Source organism: Marmota marmota, unplaced genomic scaffold (assembly GCF_001458135.2).
Source record: "Marmota marmota marmota unplaced genomic scaffold, marMar, whole genome shotgun sequence".
NCBI classification, from domain to species: Eukaryota; Metazoa; Chordata; class Mammalia; order Rodentia; family Sciuridae; genus Marmota; species Marmota marmota.
Genome location: NW_025999968.1, coordinates 60922849 through 60948764, shown reverse-complemented (window position 1 = coordinate 60948764; position 25916 = coordinate 60922849). Strand labels below are relative to the sequence as shown.

At 54.4% G+C, this 25916-nt stretch overlaps 1 protein-coding gene and 1 long non-coding RNA gene across 2 annotated transcripts in view; one reads left to right on the top strand and one right to left on the bottom strand.

Moving 5' to 3' along the window:
- Window positions 1–3935: 3935 nt before the first annotated feature.
- On the top strand, window positions 3936–7448 carry LOC125616975. The gene is made up of 2 exons (XR_007347819.1): window positions 3936–4314; window positions 5716–7448. It is a non-coding gene; the product is annotated as an uncharacterized LOC125616975 (long non-coding RNA).
- A 9697-nt stretch (window positions 7449–17145) lies between these two features.
- Window positions 17146–25916, bottom strand: part of Abcg1 (ATP binding cassette subfamily G member 1) — a 59933-nt gene continuing 51162 nt past the window's right edge. The window contains exons 12-15 of the mRNA XM_015478798.2: window positions 25539–25639; window positions 25284–25442; window positions 22012–22130; window positions 17146–20910 (exon numbers count right to left, since the gene is read on the bottom strand). Coding sequence (XP_015334284.1) covers window positions 20682–20910; window positions 22012–22130; window positions 25284–25442; window positions 25539–25639 — 608 coding nt within the window. The 3' untranslated portion in view covers window positions 17146–20681. The remainder of the gene's footprint in view (window positions 20911–22011; window positions 22131–25283; window positions 25443–25538; window positions 25640–25916) is intronic.

The window sequence follows — 25916 nt, the reverse complement described above, 5'->3', positions numbered from 1 at the left end:
CAGTTACTTGTCCTACGGCTGGGACTGAGAGGACAATGTCAGGAAGTCCTGGTCTTAGGAATCCAAAACCTTCCTGTCCCTTCATAATGGTCTGTGGTGCCACCTGTCTGACCTCAAGTGACCCCCAGCACCTGGGCGTGCACCAAAGACCTGCCCTGCACTTGAGGAGGGCTGCAGCCATGCTCGCCTGGCCATGTTGCTGCCTGGGCCCTGTCCCCCTCTCCTCACAGATTGCCCAGCCCTGAGGCTGAGCCCGATCACAGTTGCAGGGATGTGAAGTTTCCCTGGCCCTGGGCCCAGCCTCAGGCCTCACAGCTGCTGAGACCCCTGGGCTGGGTCAGGAGCCTGAGCTCTGTTGACTTCCCTCACTGACCTGCATGTGCCCTCACCCCCTCGCCCTCCAGCAAGACATCTGTCATGGGAAACTGTCCACCTGTGTCTCCAAAGCCCCCCTTACCTGCACCTGCTGTGCCAGGACTGCCCTCCCTGACCTGGGCTCAGGTGCCCCCTGTGCTGTGCTCTACCTGGCCTCGGTCTCTTGTGCTTCCCTCTGTTCCCCTGACCATGACTCAGTGCCACCCAGAGCCTGCAGCTGGGCAGAGCCCTCCTCCTCCCCCACAGAGCTGCTCCACCTCTCCAGCTGAGCTTGTCCCCAGCTGAGCTAGCACCATGGCTCACACAGGTTCTAGAAGTTTCTCTCACTACTCTGTGTGTGCATTGAGTTTGCTACAGAACAGGGTCCACTTTTGGCTTGGACTTGGCCCTTGCTGCTCAGCCACTGCTACTGGTTTTTAAAATGGACCTGTTTCTTTCTCTTCCTCTCTCCCTGCTTCTCCCTAATGTCAGGGGAAACAGGAATACCTTTCTTCCCCATCCTAGGCAGAGTTATCTGTCCCTGAGTATACCCCCTCCATAGGAATGAAGCAATGCAGGCTTGGGGATAGCACCAGAAATCTCAGAAATGACTCTCTCTGCTGGGTTTCTGTTCTCGTGACTGGGTTCACTCCAGTTGAACTGGGCTGACTGGGCTGTGCACAGTAACCACACAAGAGACACAAACACCTTTTTTATTGGGGTCGCTGTGACAGCTCCTCTGACCTTAAGGGTCGGCAGGAATAGAGACCTAGAGCACATGCTGACCCTGCTGACCCCTTTTATTGAGGAGAAGCTGTTCAAATGAGGCAAGGGGTCAGGTTCAGGGGGCTGAGTCTATCTTCATGATGTCCACTGTCAGCAGATTGACTGACACCTGGGTAGGCCACACCCAAGGGCACAGTAAGAGGAGGGGACCCACACAAGGCACTTCCATGGAAGATTCTATCCTAAACAGGGCAAGGGGTTATATTACAAAGGAACAGGTGAGCATAGCTCCACCCATGGGGCTATAAGGAGATAAGCTTGGGCAGGAAGACACAAGTCCCTCGAACCCTAGAAGAACGGGACAGTCTAGCAGCATGGGTGCCTGATGCCACATGGCTCAGCAGGAGAGTCAACTCAAGTCTCATGGTGGGTTGGTCTCCCACATGTCTCCAAATTAACAAAAGTGAATTACAGCCCTGGATGAACAGGTGGAATTGTAGCCTTTGACCCACCTCTTTAGCAGCCTCCTGTTAAAGAGGGGCAGAGTCACAGCCTGTGGGGCAGGAGTCCCCTGTGTTTCTTCTTTGCTAGCAAAGCAATAAACCTTCTTTTTCCTTTTTCTAAAAACGGCGTCCTTGTTATTGGATTGGAGTTGGGGAGAGGGATGGAGCTTTCAGCAGCACCCAGTGTGCACACTGAGAACCTGGATTCCACACATGTGGTCATTCTTCTTGGGGACATCTTCTTCTCTGTGAGAACATCTGCTGTGCCACTGGAGAAGGAGTCAGGGTTATGTGGGACTTGAGGACTGGTAGGTCAGGTGCCAGTGACCAAAAGGAGGCAGATTAAAAGCAGCTGAACAGGGCTTTACTGAGATTCGCTCCTGGGGAGAGGGAGACCCTCCAGTCCAACAGAGTAGTTGGAATTGCACCAGGCTCATGGGAAACTATCCACCTGTGTCTCCAGTCGGACTGGGATTTTATTGGGCTTAGGGCTGGAAGGAGGGCTTGGGCAGAAAAGGAAGGTTTTTAGAGTCTCTTGTCCTCCTGGGGTTGGTCAGGGGATCTTGCTGAGATCTGTGTCCTTCCAGGATTGATCAGGAGACCCTGCTGATTGACAGGTGGTTAGGAGGCACCGTCAGTGCTTGTCTGTTGGCACCTGATTGCTTGTTCTGTCACGTGTGTGGGTGCCTGGTGCTTTGTTTCCTTAGCCACCTCAAACCTACCTATTAAGGACCTGGAGACTTTCACTCCCTTTTGGTCTGTTGCAGGTTCTCCTCTGTTGGTTGGCCTTGGGTGGGCGGATCCTTTCTGGCTGTCTGTCTTTCTGTTTTGTGCACCCATGGAGCTGGGGGTGGCCTGTCAGAGGAAAAGGCAGTGTGAGAGATTGGCACGTGCAAGTCTGTCTGTGTCAAAGTGGCTGTCTGCCAGGCATGGTTTCAGGGATCCCCGTCTTCCCTGTTCCTCTTTTTGGGTCTCTCTCTGGCCTTTAAGACAGGGCCATGCTGAGGGGATCTTACTGGCAGTCTCTGTGGAGAGGATCATGGTGAAAGGGCCACCTAGAGGCAGAAGCCTGACTAAGAGAGAGACGCGGCTCTGCGTCGTGTTCCTGGACTATCAGCACCTTGCAGCTGGAGTTGGTCTGTCAGAGGTGAAGCTTATGAAGGACTGTCCCACAGGCCTCGGTGCAGGTGCAGGGGGGTGGGCACCCTCAGGAGCCAACTGCAGGTGTCAAAAGGCACAGCCTCTGGTGTGCGAGGACAGCAGACTCCAGAAGAAGGGTAGAAGAGACTCCTAGCCTTCAACCCAGAGCTGGCCCCCAGCACTGCTCCTTGGCCTGCCCCCCCCCCTTGATCCCTCCCTGTGGGTCAAGGACCCCATCCCGAGCCGGGCAGAAACCCAGGGGAGCTGCTTGCCTGCAGAGAAATGGAACCGGCTCTGCCCTGCCTTCCAGCGCCTTTGGCCCTGGGGTGGAGGCTGCTGGCCACAGAGGACGTGGCAGTAGGTTCCCGCTTGTCAGTTTAGGACCTGGGGACAGGAATAGACTCCCCTTTTAAGATTTGACAGGAGACCCCATTTGGCCAGAGGATATCCATTACTGGGGCAGACCAATTCTAACATAACAGTATCCCACCAAACCAAATGCCTGAAGAGCCTGGCAGAGTAAACCACTGCACCCAGAAAAGATAAAGAAACTAAGGCCCACCTCTGTTTTGGTGACAGCCTCTGCAAAGGGACCTTCTAGGAAGCCTAAAGAAAAGGACGGAATGGCCTCCTCCACTGCATATCAATACGCCTAGTGTAAGCCAAAGACCCAAGAGCAGCCTCTGGGTACCATTGACAGTGGGGAGCTCACTTAGAGCTGACGGCATGTGACAGTGAAAACAGAGGCAGGTCAGGCTCAAAAATGTCCTGTGCCTCAACCTCTGGGAGGGAAGAAGATCAAGGCACATTTTTGTATATACAGATTTTCTGATTCCTGTCCTGGATGAAATTTGTTGTGCAGATTAAATGCACAGATAGCATTCATATGAATTTATGAAAGGGTCTGAAACTAGAAAAGAGATATAGAAAAGTTATAGGTATGGAAATATATTTGAGAACAGAAAATTAGAAGGTAAGAGAAATGTTTCTGGATGAGAAAGTATTTTGTCTGGTAAAGTAATATTCTTGGGGTGCAGCCCCCGACCAGTGAGGGCAGCTAAACTTTAGATCGCTCGAGTGAATTTCCTGGGACACCAAATAAAACACAGACACACATTTTACCTTTGAATCAAGCTTCACGGCAGCTCCTCTGCTCTGGCCTCAAGCTCCCCAAATGGGAGAGCGAGGAAATTCACAAGAAGCTGGCGCGAGAGAGTTAGCATGTTCAGAAGTGAGCTTTTATTGGGGGGACCCCCATTCTTTAGAAAATTCCATCCAAAAAAGGTCAAGAGGGGCAGGGTTACAAGGACAGGTCAGGTAATTCGACCCCTGGGGCTGCAGGAGGCCACGCCTATGCATGAAGACACATTCTGCTACTTCAAGGATTGGGGCAGCATCTTAGGCCACTACGAAAGTGACCAGGTCACTACTAAAGTGACCAACAGAGCCTCTTCCAATCATGGGAAGGAAAATGCTAGTCATTCAGTGTGACGGTCCCCCACATTGTGGTAAAGTCCAAGGTAGAAGAGGATAAAACTAAAGATGTAAACAGTTGTGGAACATCTGAGAAAGTGGCAGACATTTGTGGAAGGTAAATCTTAAAAAGGTTGTATGTAATTAACTGGCTATAATTAGTACAGTCAAAATTATTAAAATTAAAATTAGTGATAAAAGGAAAGTCTGAAATATTCATCTGCGCTTATCTATCAAGATAATTTTCTTGTAACTGTTAGGTTTTATTACTTGGGGAAATTAAGTTTTAAAGGAATTAGAGTTTGTACACATTTTAAAGTGTTTTAAATGATTACTTTGTGACTGGTTAAATGAACAACAGTTATTTTATGTTATAATGATGTAGCTGACACCCTAAATATATGTAAGTCGATATATGTATATATCTGAGAAGTATATCTGTTCAAGCTTTGTCAAGTGTTATGTAAATTTGTAAAATGAAAGTTTATCTAGTTTTGCTGGAAGGTAATCAGTAAGTGCTCTCCTTTATACATTGTATCTGACATAGAAAGATCACTCTCCTTACATTGGTTTGTTTTGAATAAGGCTATTTCTGATCATTACAGTGTTTCCTAAATGTAAAAGAGATTTAAGGCTAATTTTTGTTAGTACTGCTAATCCATGCAGACCTGTGACTATTTACTGCACACTACAGATTCTAAATTTTACTTTAAAAGTTAAACATTTTTAATGGAAATCTTAGGAGAGCACTTCACAAAGTTGGTGTTCTCCAAACTAACATTGTCTGTAGCAAGAGTCTCCTTCAGATTTATACAGAAATAACACATTTGGTTAAATTTATTTATGTTATTTAATGTTTTATAACTGGATAAAGGTCATCTGTGGTCAATAATTTATATATTAAAATTTGTATTACTCTTTAAATTGGAATGGAAGTGAAAATGTATTTTTGGAGGGTACTGGGAGAGTCTGATTTGTTTATAGGTCGACTTTATAAAATACGGAAGCATTGTGCTACTTTTTCCACAAAAAGAAAGCTAAGTCTCTCTTGCCTTTGTTGACTCATGTTTCAGATGTAAGGTTGTGTTATGTTAATTGATATTCAAAGACTTGGGAAGTAATATGTGAGAGATTCATAGAATGATATTTTAAAAGGGGGCAAGATGAGAGTTAGAAATAAAACACTTACTCAGATTTGAAAGCGGCCAGGCTCGGCTGAGTAAAGGTTCTTCTTCCCCTCCTACTCACGTTACGATGGCTCTGAAGTGGGCTTGAATTAAGCTTATTTAAAATTTTGTACAGAAGATAGTTTTTTTTTTTTGTAAAGATTAGTATAGTCTCAAAAACAAACAAACAAACAAACAAAAAACCCCAGGGTATATAATACATTACTAGGTAAAGATTTAAGATGATAAAAGTCACGTTTCTTGGTTTATTGCTATTACACAAGCTAAATATGTTTTTGCTGTTAATTTCATTTTGTATTTTCCTTGTAAACGTTATAACTGTCGCCTGTTAGTGTTTTGCAGAGGTACTGCTTCTAATCAAACAAGCTGTGTGAACTTGAGATTCCAAGCCATCACCTACAGGACAGAAAGCATCCAGTGCTGACTCCAGTACTCACACTGGTCCCAGTTAAATGGACAGGGTAACTGTAAATTATAAACTTGAGAGTTAAGACCCATTACCTCCACTTCAAGCCTGGGGATACTGGCCTGCTGGATGCCTAACACCTAAAACTTGGAGATGAAAGTCGAGGAAGAAGGTGGCCAAGAAAAGCAGCCAGCCTTTTGACCCTTTCCCTCTAAGGACAGCCAGGACCCAGAGAATGACAGGACCCCTCTATGGGCCCTGTAGCCCTGGTGAGTCACCTGATCTGCTCATCAGAGGGACGGAAAGAACCTCAGAGAACAGGAAGCCAACCAGTGCATGTTCTGCAAAGAGGAGGGTCGTTGAGAGGGAAATGGCCCTGGCCTTGGGGGCACTGATGTGGCTCTCAGGAAGTGAGTGAGTTCCCCAGAGGGTGGGTTGTGGCTGTATCCCCAGGGGCTCTCTGCAGGAGCTTCTGCCACGGTGACCCTCCTCCATGTGGCCCTCACCGGAGCCCAGCAGATGCCCACCTTTTTTGGCCCTTGCCCTCTAAGGACAGCCCATGCTCCGGGCCTCCAGACTGTGAACCAAACTCCTTCCTTTTTAAGTGTCCTGCTTCAGATATTTTGTCACCACAGAAAACAGACTCAGTTAGTGCAGGATTCTCCACCCAAGATCAGAGTGTGGCCCCACCCCGCAGCCCGGGGGACAGCCCTCCAGCTGTTGGTCCTCCATGGTGCCAGAGGGCCTCCCCAGCCCAGGCCCTCCCTGGGCCTCTTGTCCAGTTCCTGAGTGCTCATCTCTTCCTGGTGGCTCCTCCCCACGATCCCACAGCACTGTCAGGATGAGGCAGGGCGTGGAGGGCTGACGGGCCCCCACCTGCTGACTTATGGTCCTGAGTGGTGTGAGCAGTGGGCAGCCAACGGCTGTCTGTGCCTCGGAGGACAGGACCGGGGCAGTGGCAGTACTCTGCGCTCAGGAGGACTCCTGCATGAGGCTCCCTCCTGCTCCCCCTCATCCTGTCTGCCTCTGGAGACCAGCTGGTGCTCATGATCTACAGCAGAGGGACCAGGCAAGTGCGCAGGCAGCCTAGATGGCTCACTGGCTGCTGGGTCCTCTGGCCCTGAAAGCTCATCACCCAGCAAGAATCAGGCCCCTGGACTCACACCTGCTTCCTGTACTTGGCCTCAGGGCCCTTGCACCACGACCCCCAGAACCTTGAGGCCCTGAGGTGTCTGTATCTTATTCTTCTCTACTATGGAGCCTGAGGCCCAGGTGAGCACCCTGGCCTCAGCCGCTGTCGCCCTCACAGGCACTGTGGCCACTGTCCACCTGGTCACTCAATGGTCCCACCACTTTGTTCCTGTGGAGGGCATGTGCTCAACTACAGATCACCTCTGCCTGCTGACAACTCTGCCTGTGGATGACTGGGACCAAGTTTGTGTTCCACAGAGTCGAAGAATGAACGCCCTGGACAGCCAAGGGAAGCAATTTTATTTAAGAGGGTAATGGAGGACGGCCTCTCCCAAGAGGAGGGTGCCTGAGGGAGGGGCGCCCTGCTCTTCTTAGCCCTCAGACTTCGCTCTTTCATTACTAATTGTCTTTTTTTCTTCCCTGAATATGGGCCTAGGACTGTGAGCACGAAAGTCTTTTGAAAAATAACCTCAGCTACTCTTTGATCTTTCTTTGAAAAACAATCGTCTCCTGTCGCCCCTCATTACTTTTACCCATGTCGGCTGCCTGATTTGAAAACGGTTGTTAGCCAATTTTCTCTTACCAGACCCTGGTCATTCTTACCCACGCTGACCACCTGACCTGTTCCCCAGCACTGGCATGGGGAAGAAAGGTGACCCTGTTTCCCTGAGATGAGGGAGGGGGAGAGACTGGGGAGGAGCCGGACAGGAAGAGGAAGAAGCGTGTCCTTTGAATACAACAGCAAAGGCTGTTCTCAGGGGGCAGTGGTCACCCCGCCATGGTGTCTCTGTGTGCTGCTGGCTGCTCAGGACCTCATCAGAAAAGCTTGGGTGTGTCTCCCAGGGATGTGGGAGGACCCCTAGGTCAGCCCGGACACTGAGCCACCTCCACCCTAGGCACAGGTGCCATTTCACCCCACGCATAGGTGCCACCTTCTGGCACCCTCTTCACCCAGGAGAACTGCCGCAGGTGGGGACAGGAGCAGGGCCCTAACCTTCCATCTGGAACTCAAACATGGGCCCCACAGTTCGCCCTGTTCCTGCCCGAGCAGCCCCTGGCCCTCTGCTCCACGCATCCTGGGCTTCTTGTCCAGGAGCATGGCCCCCCTGCTGCGGGTGCCACTTCAAAATTCACGTTGAAGTAAAGAGGTGGGGACTCTGGGAGTGCTTGGTGGCTCTGTCCCATGGGCAGAGTGGTGCCTGTGCTGGCTGAGGCCCTTCTTCCCTCCCCCATCCCGCCACACGAGGGCACGGCGAGGAGGCACCCTCTGAACAGCCTTCTCCAGACACTCCGCCCTGCTGCCACCTTGAGCTTGGCCTTTCCCGCCCCCACCGCTGAGCAACACTCTGCTGGTGCCTCTGAAGGACGGAGTCTATTACAGCAGCACCTAGGCTGAGACACCCCGATCCGGGCACTTCATCCTCAGCCCAAGTGGGAGGCTTGGACCTCGGAATCCTCAGGGCCACTTTCAAAGCAGCTCAGAGCCATGGTGGTTAAGTCAGTCTGTGCTGGGGCCTGTGCAGGTGGACAGGACCTGTAGCACGCCGGCATGGGCAGGCAGACACCCAGGGATGGAAGGGAGGAGGGCCTGCGGGGCTCTGGCTGCCAGGACAGGACGGCAAGATCTCACCCGAGAAGGAGATGCATGCCGCCCGCCCCCCTCCCCGGGAGCCTGCATGCTGACTCCCCCGAACAAGCAGAGCCTGCAGAGCCGCTGGGCTCTGAGGGCACGGGCTGGGGCTGGGAGGCCTGGCAGGCCAAGGCACAGGGAAGGGACCGCGTGTGCTAAAGTCTTCCCCCAAATCATGTTGGTTCCAGAACCAGGTGGTACTGCTGGCAGAGCGGCAGGAGGGTTGGAGACAGGAAAGGGTGTGTAGGAGGCCCCGCCTCAGGCACCCACCCAGGGGTCCACCAGGCCCAGTCAGTGATCCAGAGGGAAGGCATTTCAGTGCAATGCTGCAGCCTGCGGATGGCCACCTGCTTTATTTATTTTTATTTATTTATTTATTTATTTATTTATTTATTTATTTATTTATTATTGGTATTGGAGACTGAACCCAGGGATGCTTAACCACTGAGTCACATCCCCAGTCCTTGGCTGGTCTTGAACTTGTGATCCTCCTGCCTCAGCCTCCTGAGCTATTGGGATTACCTGTTTTTATAAATAAAGATTTATTGGAACAAGAGCTAGGGTTTGGTGAGTGGGGTGAAGCACATTTGTTCAAATAGGGGATTGAACCCTGTCTTTCTTGGAATTTTTGTGTTTTGTTCATCATGCGTTTTTTTCACTACTTATGAATACTTCTCTTGAAAGTTCTTGGCAGAAAATCAAGTGAAGTCATTTTAGTATTTCACTCCACCCTCCTGCCTCCTGCTGTAGGGTGGGGTGCTCCACCTCTCTGTCAAGTCCCACCTCTCTCAGTCAAGTCCTGGCTCTGCTCTCCCTGGGTGAAGTCCTTTAAGGGCCCCTTTTCTCTGGGGCTGCCCTGGGCTGGGTGATGAGGCTGTCCTCCTGGGGCCCTGGGATGGAAGTGAACTGGATCCCCGGCCTTCTGTTCTGGGTTCCCCACCTCCAGCACCACCTCCCTCTGCCCTGCCTTTCCCCTACCATGGTAACTCAGGATGCTTCCTGGGGCCCCAGGCAGGGTGTGTGTTAGGAGCCAGGGCAGAAGCCCCAAGGGCACTCCCAGAGAGTTCCCTGAACACTGGGTTAGAGCAGACAGGGGCCATTCTGCCATCCTGTGGACACAGCAGAAACTGTGTCCAAACCACCAGGGGTGGAGACACGTGTTCTAGCCCAGTGGAGGCTGTTCCACTGTCGCCCTCTCCTGGCACCCTGGGTGACTGCGCTCCTTGTAGATCAGCACAGCTTGGCTTGTGCCTCCGTCCTGGACAGAACAAAGAACCCAGCCACAGCCAACGGTGGATTAGCCCCTCCCGGCAGCAACGGATCCTGAGCAGACCCCTTCCTGGGAACACCCCGTCTCTAGGGCAACCCCAACTCCACACGGATTCTTTCTGATGCTCTCACTTGGGTGCCTCGAGGTGCTGGGGTCTGCCTCTCCATCCACCGGGGCCAGGTCTTGGGGATGGACATCAGAGAGGGTCAGCAAGACAGAAGGTCAGCGGGGTCTAGGCCAACAGGCGCAAGGACAGCTGCCTGACCTGGAGCACAGTGCTCCTGTGGTCTCAAGGGCCACACCAGGCTGGGCAGCTTCTCTCCAGTCTGTCGCCAAGCCTGTTCTGGGCTGCCTGGTCCATTCTCGCCCTCCTCTAGGGCTTGTGGGAGTGGTCAGGGGTGGAGACACGTGTTCTAGCCCAGTGGAGGCTGTTCCAGCAGGGGCATTTGGAAATCGGGGGGCACATTTCTGAGTGTCATATAAATAAGGCCCTGGGATGGCAGGAGACTGTGAGGGCAGGGTCCCCCAGACGACTGCCTGTACCTGTAGACTAGCTCAGGATGGTGACACCCCCATTTGTTAAGTGTGAGCCTGGTGGCCGTTCTGTTCTGCGTCCTATCACAAAGTCGCTTCTGCCGTCCGTTGTTCTCCTGGTTTGAATGTGCCCACGTCTTCTAGTGACACCTGGCAGGTGAGGTGTGGGGAGCGTGTCTGTCCAGTTTGGACCTTGGCTGAGCTACTCCTTTCAATACACGATGCCCGTAGTGGCCTGTGAGCTGCCCACTCGGCCGCCTGCTCCTGCCTCCATGGGCCGCCCTTCGCTGTGATTCAGGTGATCCCATGCAGGGGTTCAGGTAGCAGGGTGTCTCTGGGCATCTGTGTGGCCAGAGATGACCCTCCAGGGTGGCCTCATAGCTTCCCTTTGCTGTGTGACTGAGCCCCGGCAGGGGCCTGCCTCCTCCAGAGACTGGACTTCTCCCCTGGTCCTGCATCTTTAGGTTGAAGAGACAGTGTCAAGTACTGTAAAGGGCAAGAGACTCTCTGGGCGGCAGGTCCCTATCAACAGAATGGGGACAGTCACAGTAGCTGTCATGACCACACAGTGCTGTGAAGCAAGGTGCTGGCTGAAAAGACTCCTCACAGGTGGGCACCTGGAGGCCAGAGCCCTCCCGCCCTCCCGCCTCCTGCTTGGGGTGGGGTGCTCCACCTCTCTGAGCTCATGACTCCCTTTCCTCCTTAGGTTTTACTGTGTTTTAAAAACCCAAGTGTGCTTCATGCTAAGTGGAAAAGCCAGACACAAAGAGCACGTGTTGTATGATTTTATTTCCCTAAGATGTGCAGCACGGGAAGATCCACAGAAACGGAAGGGGGTCAGGGTCTGGGCTGGGGAGAGACCAGGAGTGGGTGCTAGTGAGTGGGGTTTCCTGGTGGGCAAGAACAGCACCCTGAGACGAGGTGGTGGTGAAGGCCGCACTGTTCTGCGAAACTCCAGACCCGAAGTCCAGCTGTCCACTTCCACAGAGTGACTTCTGTGTGTGTGAAGATATCTCATATACACACGTGCATTCACACCTCTGCTGATTTGCCCACATAGGCGATGTCTGGCTTCCTAGTTGGAAAACTGCGAGTTCATTTCCAAGGGTGTATGGAACACCAGCATGTGGCCGGCTCACCTGGCCCTCAATGCCATCTGTCCTGCCACGTGGCATCTGAGGTGGCCTATCGGAGCCCTTGAGCTTGGGAGACCACACTCAGTGTGCCCAAATCATCTGCTGCTTCTCTCTGGGCAGCTCCTTGTGCCTGTTGGCCTAGACCCCGCTGACCTTCTGTCTTGCTGACCCTCTCTGATGTCCATCCCCAAGACCTGCCCCTGGTTCTCTGTCCTGGAGGGCAGGCCCCTTGCCCCTGGAGTGCCCAGCTCTGGAGGGTGCCCTTGGACACCTACATGGGTGCGGTCATTGCTGTGCTCCTCCCATACACCCCAGTCCTCGCTAACCAGGGGAATCACCTATGTGGGAGCAGAGAAGATCCTGTCTCCTCTGACACCTGCCCTCAAACAGGGCACCCAGGTGTTTACAGACGAGAAAATCAGGAGAAACCAGGACACAGAGCCAAGGAGTGGCCAGGCTGCGAGGCCTTGGGGGGGACTGCCTTGGTGTCTTTAGAGCAGGGCCGCACCGAGCACAGCATCACCGCTTGCACGGAGACAGGGGGACAGCCAAGAGGGGAAATGGCAGGGGAATCCTCCAGTTCTTCAGAACATCCTGGGGGCCCCACCTGCACATAAACTGTGACGTGCCAAATAAAAATAGACAGAGGAAGACCTGTAGAGTAGACAGTGGTGGCCAGGGCAGAGAGGAGGGAGGGAAGGGCAAGTTCTGGGAACTGAAATAGAGCAAACTATGCTACACACACGCCTGAGTATGTCAAAATGAACCCCACTATTACGTATAACTGCAATGAGCTAAAAACAAAACAAAACAAAAAATACCTTCAGGAGGCTCCTTGCTTCAAACAGCCTGCAGCCTCACGGGGAATCAGGTGCGCCACACACCTGCAGTCCTGAGAGCCCCTGCCTGCAGGCGTCACCTGGATGCCAGGGTAAGGGGGCTCAGAGCCGGAGCGCTCACCGCAGGGTCTGCAGCGCTCCCTGCAGGCCACTCTTCTCCACACCTCTGTCTCACGTCCTGGATTTCCTTCCTTGGTTTCCAGAAGGACTTCTCAGCTTGAAAGGCAGATTGTGAGGACAGAAGGATGTTTGCTGATTTTCCAGATTGATTAAAGCATGGTTTATTGTAGAAACAACCACAGTAGTGCCCCTCAGAAGAGAAATGGCTGCATGGATTCTGGAACATTCCAACAATGGTGTGCCACACAGTTGTTAAAGCCAGAATGGGGAGCTCCAGGCCTTACGGTGTGGTGCACTGCTGTGTTGGGGCAGGCGGCGGGTGGGGGCATGCAGGGAGGGCACCGTGTCCTCAGAGTCTGGCAGTAGGGAGGGGCACACTGTGTTCTGCTGTCAGCCTGGTCATCTTGTAGGCCGGTACAGAGCACATGGGCTGAGGCAGTGCCTGGCCAGGTGGGTCTTGCTGTCCTGTCCCCACACACACCTTCCTCCAGCCCCAGAGGAGGGCCCAGCCCAACATGCCTGCACCCCAAGGACCCTCAAAAAGCTGGCACGTCACCCGATGCCTAAGGAAAGGCTGGCAGAACTCTCCACTCCCCAGGGTACTTCCTGGGACAAAACGGGCTCTCCTTTTGTGCTCCCAATCCTAAACATCTTCTTCCCAGGAAAGAAAGTATGATGAGTGGACAGAAGTCCTGGCCGCCAGCTTGACGGTGGCGGTCTGAACTCTGCCTCCACCACTGACGAGCTCTGAGGCCTTGCGTAAGCTGTCTAACGTCTCTGAGCCTCAGATTCCTCATCTGCAAAATGTGACTGGTAGTAGCTATGTGGCTCTGATGGCAGTGAAATGAGATGACATGTGGGTGGACACTGGACCTCGGACGACCTGCATCAAGCTCGGGGCTGGAGGCATCCCCACCATCCCCTAATTTCCTTCCCAGCAGATCCGACTCTGTCTTAACACCTAACAAGGAATCTGCTTCCTTAGGAACAAGGGCACGTATGGAGGAACCACCCTGCTGCTCTACCCGACCTGGGCTCACTCCCCCAGCAGGTCTGAGCTCCAGTGAGTGGAAGAGAAAAGAGGGAGAAGTAGAAATCTGAAAGTAACAATGTTTATTTGGTGTATGGCACATTTCCATAACTGGCATCTGATTTCAGAAACCAAGTTCAAGAAGTTCAAGTCTGCAAAAAAACACAAGCACAACTCTAACGAGAGCTGCCTGTGGAGACAGGCGGGCAGCCCTGGGTGCGTCAGAACACTCCCATCCCAGGTCTGTCCTGACTCAGCATCCCCACAGAGTGTAACAGCTAAGGGAACAAGTGCCCCGAGGAGCCAATGTTATTTCTGAACATATAACATATATGTCCCTGTGTGTGTCACTCTTCTAATGGTGCACATCTCCTGGTGGGCAGCCACTCTATATCCTAAGGTGGCATGGCTAAGTCCAGGTAGGGCTCTCCATGAATCATTATAAAAACAGATAAATAATTACCCATTAGGATTATCAATCACAGTTCACACGCTGTCTGCAAAGTCGCTTGCATTGATGTTTGCTTTGGGGCAGGAACAGGGGAAAGATTAAAGAGGGTGTCCAGGGGTAAAAGGTAGCGATTCTCCTCCACTGGGCTACCATCAGGCACCTACAGGACTACGGAGTGCAGAGAAGCCAGGGGAGGGGAGGCACACCTGGCAACTTCAGCCCTGGGGGAGCACGGCACTGCCCAAATGGTCCACTGTACTGGGAATCTGGTGATAGGATCTTCTGCCACTGTTTCTCACTTGGCCAGTGAGTAATGATGAGATATTTATGATTAAGTTTTGGAGTCCATATTCAAAAGGTCATGGAGAAGAGACCCCAGAGATCACAATGACAGAAGTGTAAAAAATACAAAGTTCTAAGAAGCAAATTGCCACCATTGTCCATAAAAATATTTTCAGAAAAACCAAACTGTGGTATCATCCGATTCAGAGGCACCCTAGGACCTCCACAAGCCTGTCATCTCCTAACTTCCCGTCAACCCCTAGTGCGTCTACCAGCTGGAGATGTAGGTCGGGCTCCCCTAAGATGCGAGCTGTTTTGGCAACTCCTGCAGTGGACGAGCCTGCAGTTCCCCCACTTGGCAGTTTTCGTGACGCTCCAGGAGCCTGCTGGGCACACTGCCCTGCTAGGACAGGGCCCCAGGCATGCCTGCATCTGGCAGCTACCAGCAGGAAGGGCCTGGCCGAGTGTCCTTCAGGGGAGACTCGGGGCACTGAGGAGGCCCCCAAGCAGGATGCGAGGGCGGGTCCTGCCTCACTGCTCCCGGCCGAGCCTCGTCAGCACCTCTGCCAGCTCACCACGTCAGGGTGAGGGGCTCCCAGGTGTCCAGAGACCAGGTCTGATAATGTCACTCGACACGAACACCATCTCTGGCTGTGGGCATGTTTAAGTCCGTGTCGAGGTACAGACCCGGGGCACCTGAAGGGACGGGCAGACCCTCTCTTAACGTCCATTCAGCAGAGACACTCACAGGAGGACGGGCCACCCAGCCAGAGGAACCCTCCCGGATTCACCTTCTGTACAGTGTGGCCCCAAGACCTCAGGGGCAGAGAGGCTGTCCCCAAACCATGATCCCCAGTGACAGTGACACCCCTGCACCTGTGCCCACGTCCTGGCTGTGGACCTGAAAGGGGTGACCAGAAAGGCGAGAGGCTGGGCAAGTGAACCCCTCGGCGTGGGAGGCCCTTCAAGGAGAAGGGCGAGGACCGGCCGAGGCCCCAGGGCGTGACAGACGAGGGTGCTTTGTGCTTCCTTCCCGTCCTGCCTCTGCCGGGGGAGCCCGGGCTCTGCCCCAGTGCCGGGACTGCCTCACCTGGGGGATGCGGGAGCCCGTGGGCATGGGTGGGGTCTCCTTTTGATGCCAGGGGACTATTTTTGAGGACAGGAGGCATCCCAACCCTGGCCCCTGTTCACACCATCAGCCTCACACTCCTCAGGCCAGGCGTGCTTCCCTGCTGGCCGCGGGCACGCTGGGCGGGCACCGAAACCTGCTGGAGGGACGCTCCGAGGGGCACGTTGAGAGGCCACAGGAGGAGGAGCGGCGGCTGAGGAAGACAGAAGGAGAAAGGGGAAAAGAGAGGACGGCCGGAGGCAGACTCGGAGGACAGCCTGGGCCTCAGCCTCCTCCTGCAGGGGTTCTTTTTTTTTTCCTTTATTCTCCTTTGTTTGTTTGCTTGTTTGTTTTTGTGGTGCTGAGGATCCAACCCAGGGCCCCACACATGCTAGCCAAGCCCTCGCCACTGAGCCCCAGCCCAGCCCCATGGAAGCCTGGATCTTGGTCCATGGTCCCCCCCTCACCAGGCTTCACGTCCACACTGCCACTCACCCACGGCCAGACACAGTCCACAGATGCTGAAGACATTTTGAGGGAGAGAACATGTTCACAAGGCGTTTGTGATGGTGCACTGATATGATTGTTCTGTTGTTGGTTGGTAATCTCTCATTGTGCCTAATTTATAGATAAAACTTAATCCTGGGGGTTCATGGTCCTATATATAGGGTTCTTCTTACGTGCAATGTCAGCCACCCTCTGGGGGTCTCAGAATGTACCCCCTAGGACGGGGGTGCCACAGTACAGGCTGAATCGAGCTTGCAAAGGTGAAATCCAACTGCGGTAGGGGTGTGGGGCCTCTTTCTTCCCTGCTCCCAGGGAGTTTCCCAAGGAGGGACAGCCCCAAATGCAGGCACCAGAGGCTGCTGGGTGGCGGAGGGGGGTTATCTGTGATGCCAAGGGCTGGAGGGACCATGACTGCAGTGTTCAGAGAGCAGCGGGGGGAGGGGGCAGCAAACTGAGAGCCACATGCACACAACTTGTGTGCATCCACCTGGGGTGCTGCCCTTCATGCCCATGTTCCCTCCCTCCCTGCCCTTAGAGGGCTGCACGGACCCCTGTGTGTGGCTGCCATGACCTTGCCCAGCCTGCTCTCTGTCCTAGAGGTGAGAATGAGTCCAGTTTGAAAGCCCAGGCGTAAGCCACTGCTGCCCTTGGAAAGTGAACATTTCAGGCACATCATCTGGACAATACGCCAGGAGCCGGGAGCTAAGGCAGCACCTGTCCCCACTCCTGGTCCCGCTCACCCTGACTTGGGGCCCAACCTCCCAAGGGCTGCCTCCACCCCAGCAGCTTCTCAGCAGAGTCTGGGCCTGAGCAATGGATTTCCTGCAGCACTAGAGCAGCCAGCAGGGACATCCTCTGCTGGAATGTCCCTGGGTCCTGGGGGTGGAGACCCTGCAGTGGTGCAGAGGACCGAGGGCAGGACCAAGGGGCAGGACAGCTGGGCAAGCCCAAATGGGCTGCTGCGTGTAGGACCATCGCTTCAAGCCTGGAGCTGGTCTGGCACACTTTGGGGTTGGGGTCCCGTGAACCCAGCAGGAGATGTGGGCGAGGATTCTTGGAGGACAGTAGGGAATCTCACACCCGGAACAGTCCACGTAGAACCTGTCCAAGGGGGAAAGGGGACCACAGCAGAGGTGTCATCAGGAAATGGACAGAGCTCTCTCCAGGGGGCAAGGAGATTCCAAATACAACCTCAGCCTCAATTCACTTGGCAAAACCCAACCAATCACTTGAAACATTTGACACTGAATGCAAGTAAAAAGTTTTATACAAAATATTTTATTAGCAGTCTTTATTCCTTAAAATTATCTGACTTTCTCTTCATACACTCTACACCTCCCTCTGCCCACTGGGTTTTGTTTGACGCCTTGTCCCGACTTAGCTGGCGTCAGACAGAAGCCTTGGCAGGTCAGGACCACACTCTCCCCATCTGCAGCAGGCACAAGAGGAGAGAAAGCTCTTTCCTTTTGGGGGTGAAGGCAGTGAGGGCTCAGAGACCACCTTGCTACTGAGATGAAGAATGCCACAGAATAACACTACCAGACACGCACCTGGAGCAGGTCTGCACGCCAGCACGTTCCCGTGCACACATGTGCACGGATGTCTGTAGACACACACAGCCACATCAGCCCCGTCGTCGAGCCCCAGTCCCTGCAGGGGGGCTGTGCTGGGACCAGGCAAGGGCAGGATGGTCCCTCTCCACTGAGACAAGCTGACAGCAGCCCCAGGCCGGCCAGCAACGCCCAAATGGCACTGGATATAAGGCCCTCAAAGGAGAGAGATGCAGACCTCCCTCACCTCAGCCATCTGCTTGGCAAGACGCATAACTGAACGAGTATCTGCTGATGTACTATTGCACTTATACTTGCCGAAGCGTCTCCGGTACATTTGCATGTGACGAACAGGAGGCAGCAGAGCAAAGTAAAAAGCAGGGACATGGGGTTGGCCCGAGGTTCCAGCCCCCTCTGCTCTTCCTAGCTCCGGGGCCGCAGCACAGCCTGGCCTCTCCAGCCTCAGCTTTCCTCACCTGCAAGAGGGCGGAGCCTCCAGGCACAGCCAGGGGTGGCCTGGAGCTCCCTCGGCCAGGCCCAGGACAGCACCAGGCCGTGGCTGGATCAGGGGAGATTTGATGAAGGAGCAAAGGAACAGAGGGACCCGCAGGGCAGCTGGCTCAGCACATGGCACCCTGTGCTCTGCCCTCTGACACCCACGAAGGTGGCTGCTACCTCGTGGACACTGACCACGCCTGACCTCCAGTGGGGAAAACTACCCTCTGTGGGCTTGACATGAGTTTTCACCTAAAACCCTCATGGTGCCTGCCCTGGTCCTGAAGGTGCCCCCAGGTGGCGGGGTCATATTCGAGCCCCAGCTCTGTCAGGTGCTCCAGGGCTGCTCCCCTCCCTGGGGACAGGCCTGCCCACTCAAAGGAACTTGAGAGGGGCTTAACTGTCTGCTGATGTTCAGCAGAGTAGAAGTGGAGAAGTGGGGGCTGTGGACTCTCAGACGAGGTGGGGAGCAGGGGAGGGATGTTACAGCCAGAAGTCACCAAAGGCATCAGACGCGGGGCGCTGTCTGGGTCACATCCCGGCACAGGAACGAGCGCTGTCATGCAGCTTGACCGCCATGATTTAGAAATGCAGCTGGCTGCTTGGTTGCTGTCCTACCTAGCTCACTGGGGCATGTATTCACAAAGCACCCGGGAACACAAGGTCAGCAGGGTGACAGGGAGACCCACAGTACCAGACACACACCTGGAGCAGGTCTGCACACCAGCACGTTCCTGTGCACGTATGTCTGTAGACACACAGCCACCCTGGGAGAGGGAGGGCACCGGGAGGGGGCACCGGGAGGGGGTGGAAGGCCTCTGGCCTGCCTGGCTGCCCTCTCAGGACTGCAGGGAAGGGGCCAGCAACACTGTGCTGAGGGATGGGTGCCTTTAAAATAACCCTGTCACAGTTGGCATGTGCCTTCCCTTCCAGCTGCGGACAGCCCGAGATCTGTCCCAGAGATCTGTCCCTTGGAAGGACCCCAATCAGATCCTTATTTATTAAGGGAAAAATAATCTGTCACAGTGGAAATTGGAAATGGGGAAGCAGAAACTTCTAGGCGGAGAATCCCTTCAGAGGGCTTTGGTGCTCTTGGGAAACAGATTCTAAATCTAGAGGAACCTCAGGGTCCCTTCTGAACTTGCCGAGGTGTGGCACTGCAGTCTCAGGCTCTGCAAGAAGGGAGCTGTCTTTGGAGCACATGTCCTGTGGCCCTATGGCGCTGCCCCTTGCAGGAGGGCTCCATGAGCGCCGGGGGTGGGGGTGGGGGTGGGGGCTTCTGGGCTGGCCCCGCCTGGGGGTCTCTGAGGCTCTACACAGGGCTTTCGCTTTTCCAGCTCCATTCCCAGGCCTCCCCTGTGTGCAACGTCTCACACTTGAAATCAAATGAAGACTTTTATAAAGGCAAAGTTTGACCCTGGTTACAAACTGAATCTAGAAGGCCATATCTGTATAGAACAAGCAAACTTAAAACTACACTTTACTTGCATTTCAATTGGATTTACTAAAAAAGATCAAGGAGTGAAAAAAATAAAAAGACTCTCTAAGCATTTTCCAACCAGATGCACGTGGAAGTAAAACCCAGACACGTTCCATTCTCTACCAGCAGGGAACGAAAGCTTTGGGGCCACGAGCGAGCGACCTCAGAACCTTCTGGAGCTGGAAGGGACCTGGCGCATGGTCTAGTGCAATTATTTACAGGCGAGGACACTGGCTCAGAGAGGTTAGCGACCTGCCCACGCAAAACACAGCCTTCACAGGAGAGGGCTCTAGCACAGATGTTCTGGAAAAAGAAGGGTCTCATGGCACCGCCCCCTCTGGTCCAGCTGCTCCCCTCACCAGCTGCTCCAGCTGACTCATCTCCCCAGGCCACAGCTGCAACTGCCCTAAGCTCAGCTTCCCAGGTTCTGCAGAGGTAGATGGTGTGGGAGAGGAGCCAGGAGGAGACCTCTTTAGAAATCAACAGGGGTTATCTTCTACACAATATTTTTTCTTTTTTAGGAAAAATGAAGGTGGTCAGAAAGTTAGGAAGAAACAATGTAGTCTGCTTAAAATAAGAAGCACATGGGAATGAAAAGGGCTTGCAAGAGGTGGCCACCTGGTCCTACAGCTGTGGTCAGCTGGGCAGTGCTGCCTGGGGAGTGGGGTGGTGTGGAGCCACAACTCCTGCAGTGGCACCTGCACCTTTCACGGGCTCCCCCTGCAGCCGACCCACTCTGGCATCAGGCTGAACCCCTGTACCTCTACACAGAGCGTGGAATTTACCCTGGGTAAGTCCTCAGCAAGTGCTAAAAAGATACAGTTTCTTAAAATGAATGCAATTTATCAACTTTTGGCTGGAAAAGTGACTCTGATGGAGAAGAGATAAACCTCAGGAAGATGACCTTAGAAACCGCAGTCCTAATGTGGGGTCCTGCCCTCGCACTTCCTGCCCCAGGACATCAAGCTCCCAGGCAACCTTCAGGGAGGACAAGCGTCACCGGGCCTCAGGAAGAGCCTTTCCGCGGGAGCCCCTCGTCACCAGCTGTGGCGGTTTTAAATCCTGTGTGTAAAAAACAAACCTTTCTACATCTTCCTAGTTACAGCTAGAAAAGGTGATGGAGAGAAGAACCGACCCAGCCGGGCGGAGGAGCAAACTCAGAGCCCTCCAGCCCGCATGGTCTCCAGTCTCGTCTCGGGCGCAGGCCGCGCGGCGACTCAGGGCCCTTGGCCACATGTCTCGTTTGCTCCTTGCAGCCATCCGGGGCTTTTACCTCTCTGCCTGGATCTTGTACCGCAGGACAAAATAGGCGATGAGGCGCAGGGAGATGAAGAAAACCCCAAGGACGATGAAGTCCAGGTACAGCTTGGCGTTCTCCACGTCCAGCTCGCGCAAGATGGCCTCCGACTTCTGGAAGTGGCAGGTCTCGTCGATGTCGCAGTGCAGGTCCTCTCGGTCCAGCCCATAGATGGAGAGGATGACGCCCTCGAAGCCATACCTGGGGAGGAAAGCGCCGGCATGGGGCCGCCCGCCTGCTCAGCCACTCCCAGGCCAGTCTGCTGCCCGACGCCCTGCAGGCCTTCAGACCCCCACAGCTTTCTTTCCGGAAGCTTCTGAGCTTCTCAACAGTGCCCTGAGCTGAGCCCAAGAAACAGCCCCACTAGGCTTCTTCCCAATTTTGTTTCCTCCAGCAAAACACAATGGGATGAGCAGATGCACCCACTTAGTGGCGAATGAGCTGACGGACACTGGATTCCTTCCAGTACTACGCACCTTTTAATGGTTAGATGTGACCGGGGGCTGGGCACCCTGGCCTGGACATACAAGCACTTGGATAAAACGCTGTGTACCCTCTGTGGCTCTGTGCCCGCCTCACCCAGCCAGAACAAAAACACTCATTTTCAGAATACAGACCAGGCCTCTGGTTTGCTCGGCTGCACACATGTGTTTGGGGAAAGCCTTCTGCGGGGCTTTGTGTCGGCTTCCTTCTCCTGAACAACGCACCTGGGTCTGGGCTGACCTTTCAGAAGAGCAGCACTTGTGCCCAGCTCGGACTGTGTGTGTCACCTGGACTGGCTGCAGTGGGGGCGGGTGAAGCTCTAAAGTTGGGCACTGTCCACAGAAGGGCCACATGCCAAGAGCCATTCAGAAACCACGGTCCCTGGGCCTGAGGCTCTTGTGCAGTGACGCTGGGATGTTTGCAAGATGACCTGTTCCCCAGTGGATTTCCTCTTAACATTTACCAGCCACCAGGACCCTGTTGTGACTCTTTCCAAGTAAAATACAGAAGCCGCCCAAGGTGGCTCCCAGACACACCCGAATATGAGGGCACACAGGGGCTTCTCCAGGGTCTGACGTCCCTGCTCTGTGTGTGCATTCGTGTGGGTGCATGTGTGTGCGTGTGCATGCACGTGTGTGTGCAGGTGTTGGTGAGGGTGAGGCACACCCTCACCAAACTAGGAAATGAATGAAAGGCACAGACGCCCCTTCTCTGGGATGTGCTTGGCTGGCAGGCACAAAGTGGCCTCTGTGAACACAAGCTCATTAGCAGGGATGTGACCCTGTCACTTCACATCCTGCCTGCCACTGCCCACGCTACCTGACGTAGGAGATGTAGGACATCCACTGCAGGTACGTCGGGATGGTGTCGAAGCTGACGAAGAACCCTGAGAACAGGAGGACTGGGATGGCCGTCACAGGACCCACGAACGTCGCCACCTGGGGACAAGGCAGGGACACAGGACTTACTGGGGGAAACTGGGGAGTCCTCCTGAGTTCCTGCACAGTGGCCCTGAGGACAGTCATCCTTGGCTAGAAGATGAGCCCCAAAGGGCCAGAGTGGGAGCAGGCCGGCAGCAGAGAGCATGGCCTCAGGGCCGGGGCTGGTCTCCTGCAGGGCCAGGGGCTGGTCTCCTGCAGAGTGGCTTGCCCAGCCCGGCTGAGGAGGGGAGTGGGAGGGAAACATCCTCCAGCAAGGTGGCCAGTGTTTTCTGGGAAGGCGACCAGCGTGCCTGAGGGGGGCAGGCCTGCACCATCCCTGGAGCTGACCCCTGGGTGGTATCTCTGTCTCTGGGGACCCTCTTTGGGACACCTCAGTCTCTAAGCCAGGCTGATGCCAGGTCCCCTGCAGGTCCCACTAGAAGACACCCTCCTCAGGGGGCAGCTGAGGACAGTGCCTGCTCACCAGGTCCTGAGGGCAGGGCTCCAGCCTCTCCCAGGTATGGCACACCTAGGGCTGTCACCACCTGGGTGACAGCAGCACAGCACAGTGGCTTGACTTACAGTCCACTCACAATCCACCGGGGGCAAGTATGCGTGCAAGTGTGGTGTGACGTGTGTGGGTATGTGTGGTGTGTGCAAGGTGGATGTGTGTGTGGGGGTGTGGTATATGGTGTATATGTGCATGTGTGTTGTGCTGTGTGTGGTGCAAGGTGTATTTGGTTGTGTGGTATGAGGTATGTATATTTATAGTGTGGTACGTGTGCTGTGTGTCATGTGTAGTGTGTGTATGTGCAGCATGTGGTATGAGTGGTATATGCACCTGTGGCATGTGTGTGTGTTGTGTGTATATATGTGTATATCTGTGGTATGTGTAGAGCATGTATCTATGGTGTGTGTAGTGTATGTGGATACGTGGTGTGTGTAGTATACGTATCTGAGGTGTGGTGTGTATACATGGTGTGTATAGTGTATGTGTATCTGTGGTTGTGTGTGTGTGTGGTGTGTGTGTGCATTTGTGATATGTGTGTGGTGTGTGTAGTGTATGTGGATACGTGGTGTGTGTAGTATATGTATCTGTGGTGTGGTGTGTGTGTGGTGTGTATACATGGTGTGTATAGTGTATGTGTATCTGTGGTGTGTGTATGTGTGTGTGATGTGTGTGTGCATTTGTGGTGTGTGTGTGGTGTGTGTAGTGTATATGGATACGTGTGTATATGTATATATGTGTGTATACGTGGTGTGTATAGTGTATGTATACTGTGGTGTGTGTAGTATATGTATCTGTGGTGTGTGTGTGCATTTGTGGTATGTGGTGTGTATCTGTGATGTGTGTAGTGTATGTGCATATGTATTGTGTATAGTATATGTGAGTGTATCTGCGGTGTGTGTAGTGTATGTGTATTTCTGGTGTGTATGGTGTGTATCTGTGGTGTGTGTGTATGTGTGCATTTGCAGTATGTGTGGCGTGTGTGTGGTCTTTATCTGTGGTGTGTGTGTGATACGTATATCTGTGGTGTGCATGGTGTATGTGTGATGTGAGTGTATCTGTGGGGTGTGTGTATCTGGTGTGTTTACTGTATGTGTGTATCTGTGGTATATATGGTGTGTATCTAAGGTGTGTGTGTGTGCAACATGTGTGTATCTGTGGTGTGTGTGTATATTGTGTGTGTACTGTATGTGTGTATACTGTATGTGTGTATCTATGGTGTGTATCTGTGGTGTGTGTGTGTGGTGTGACGTGTGTGTATCTGTGGTATGTGGGTGATGTGTTGTGTATCTATGGTGTGTGTGACATGTGTGTGTATCTGTGGTGTGTGTACTCTATGTGTGTTATCTATGGCGTGTATCTGTGGTGTATGTGCGTGACATGTGTGTTATCTGCACTGTGTGTGTGTGACGACTGTGTGTATCTGTGGTGGGTGTACTCTATGTGTGTTATCTGTGGCGTGTATCTGTGGTGTGTGTGTGTGTGTGACGTGTGTTATCTATGCTGTGTGTGTGTGACGTGTGTGTGTGCCTGCAGTGTGTGTGTGTGTGTGTGTGGTGGGTGTCAGGGGGCATCCTGACCCAGGTGGCCTGGCGGGTGCGTGCAGGGCTGTGGGTGGAGCTGCCCTGGGTGTGGCCGGCCCTGGAGCAGGACACTGTGGTCCAAGGGCCGGCAGCAGGGCTGCGCGGGATCCTGAGGCAGGCTGCCTGGAGGGCGAGAGGCAGCAGGAGGCCTGGGCAGCTTGCTGGGCAGCAGGTGAACTGGATAGAAAATGCTCCTGAGGTGCGGGAGGCGCCCAGCTGGCGTGAGTGGGAGCCGTGGGGAGGTGCAGTGTCCCCAGAGGGCGGGAGGGGAAGCCAGGCCTCTGGGGGCTGGGCCAGCGTGGCAGGCTCAGAGTGTGCCCTCAGCGCTCAGGGCCATTTAGAGGAGGGGGTACAGGTGTCCCTGTGGCCTGGCTGGGGCGGGCGCCTAGCACCTTCTCTGCAGTGTCATCTTTCACCCTTGTCACAATGCCATGAGGCGGACACCACCGCTATCCCACCCACAGGCGAGGAGACAAAGGCCCCAGAGGCTAAGCCGCTGCTGGCGGTGGACAATCCAGGAACTGTCCGGGACCTCAGGGCCTCTCATTCCCAAGGATAGGACTGGCCCGAGACCCTGAGCCGGAGGTGTGGTTTGGCAGGTCCAGGGGGGTGGAACCAGGCTTCTTGAGACAACAGGGATGGGGCGGGGTGGGGAGCAGGTGCATGTAAAGGGGGGTGTCCCAGGGATGACTGAGTAGCGCAGACCCAACCACGCTGCAGGGACTAGGGGCGTGGCCTGGAGCCAGCTGTGTGACCCCCAACAAGTCCCTTTGCCTTTCTGGGCCTTAGTCTCCCCACCCGTAAAATGGTGTGTCTGGGACTAAGTGAGCTAAGGTCTAGCAACAGTGGAGAGGCATGGCAGCATGCAGCAGGCGCTCCATAAGTGCCCATGCTGTAGCCACTGTCTGCTGCCAGTGCACCTCTCCTGGCCACCCAGGACAATGCCTTCCTCCCCTTGGGACCAACCTGGTCAGGGCAGAATTCAGAGGAAGGTCTCAGGGAGGGTGGGAGCCCCACCCGGGCAGCGGGGCCAGGCAGGCTGGTGGAGGGAGCCCACCCGCAGCGCTGCTCTGCAGGTACCTGCAGGGACGTGGAGGCCGCTCCGATCAGCAGGCCTAGAGACTGAGCCACGAGGGAGGTCATGGTGCCCAGGGCAGCAAAGAGGACGAAGCGCACAGCGTCCGACGGCTGCGAGGTCATCCAGTACACGATGCTGCAGTAGGCCACGGGGAACATGACCTGGGGACAACAGAGCCCGTCAGCCCTGGACAGCCCCACCTGCTTCCAGACCTCCCACCCCTGGCCCTGCCTCCAAAGGACAGCCCGCCGACACACCTGGAAGGGGACGTCGGCCATGGTCTTGGCCAGGTAGTAGGCCTTCAGGCTGTACCAGTAGTTCAGGTGTTCCCGAAGGAAGACGCCCATCTCCAGGGGAACTAGGCGACAACGCAGAAGAGAGGGTCACACGGCAGTCCCCACAGCACCTCGGGCTGAGCCACGGGCGCTCAGCACAGCACCTGCCTGCACCCGGCCTCTCCAGGCTCAGCACAAGATGAAGGGCTTGGCAGCCTGGGGAAATCGCCAGCCCTCCCCGAGCCAAAGTTGTGGTGAACAGGGCGGTGAGGAAGACCCCGCCTAGCTCTTGCTCCCGCCACCACCTGGGGCCCACTCAGGCTGCCCATCCCGTGGGCTGAGGGCACACTGCTCTTGGAG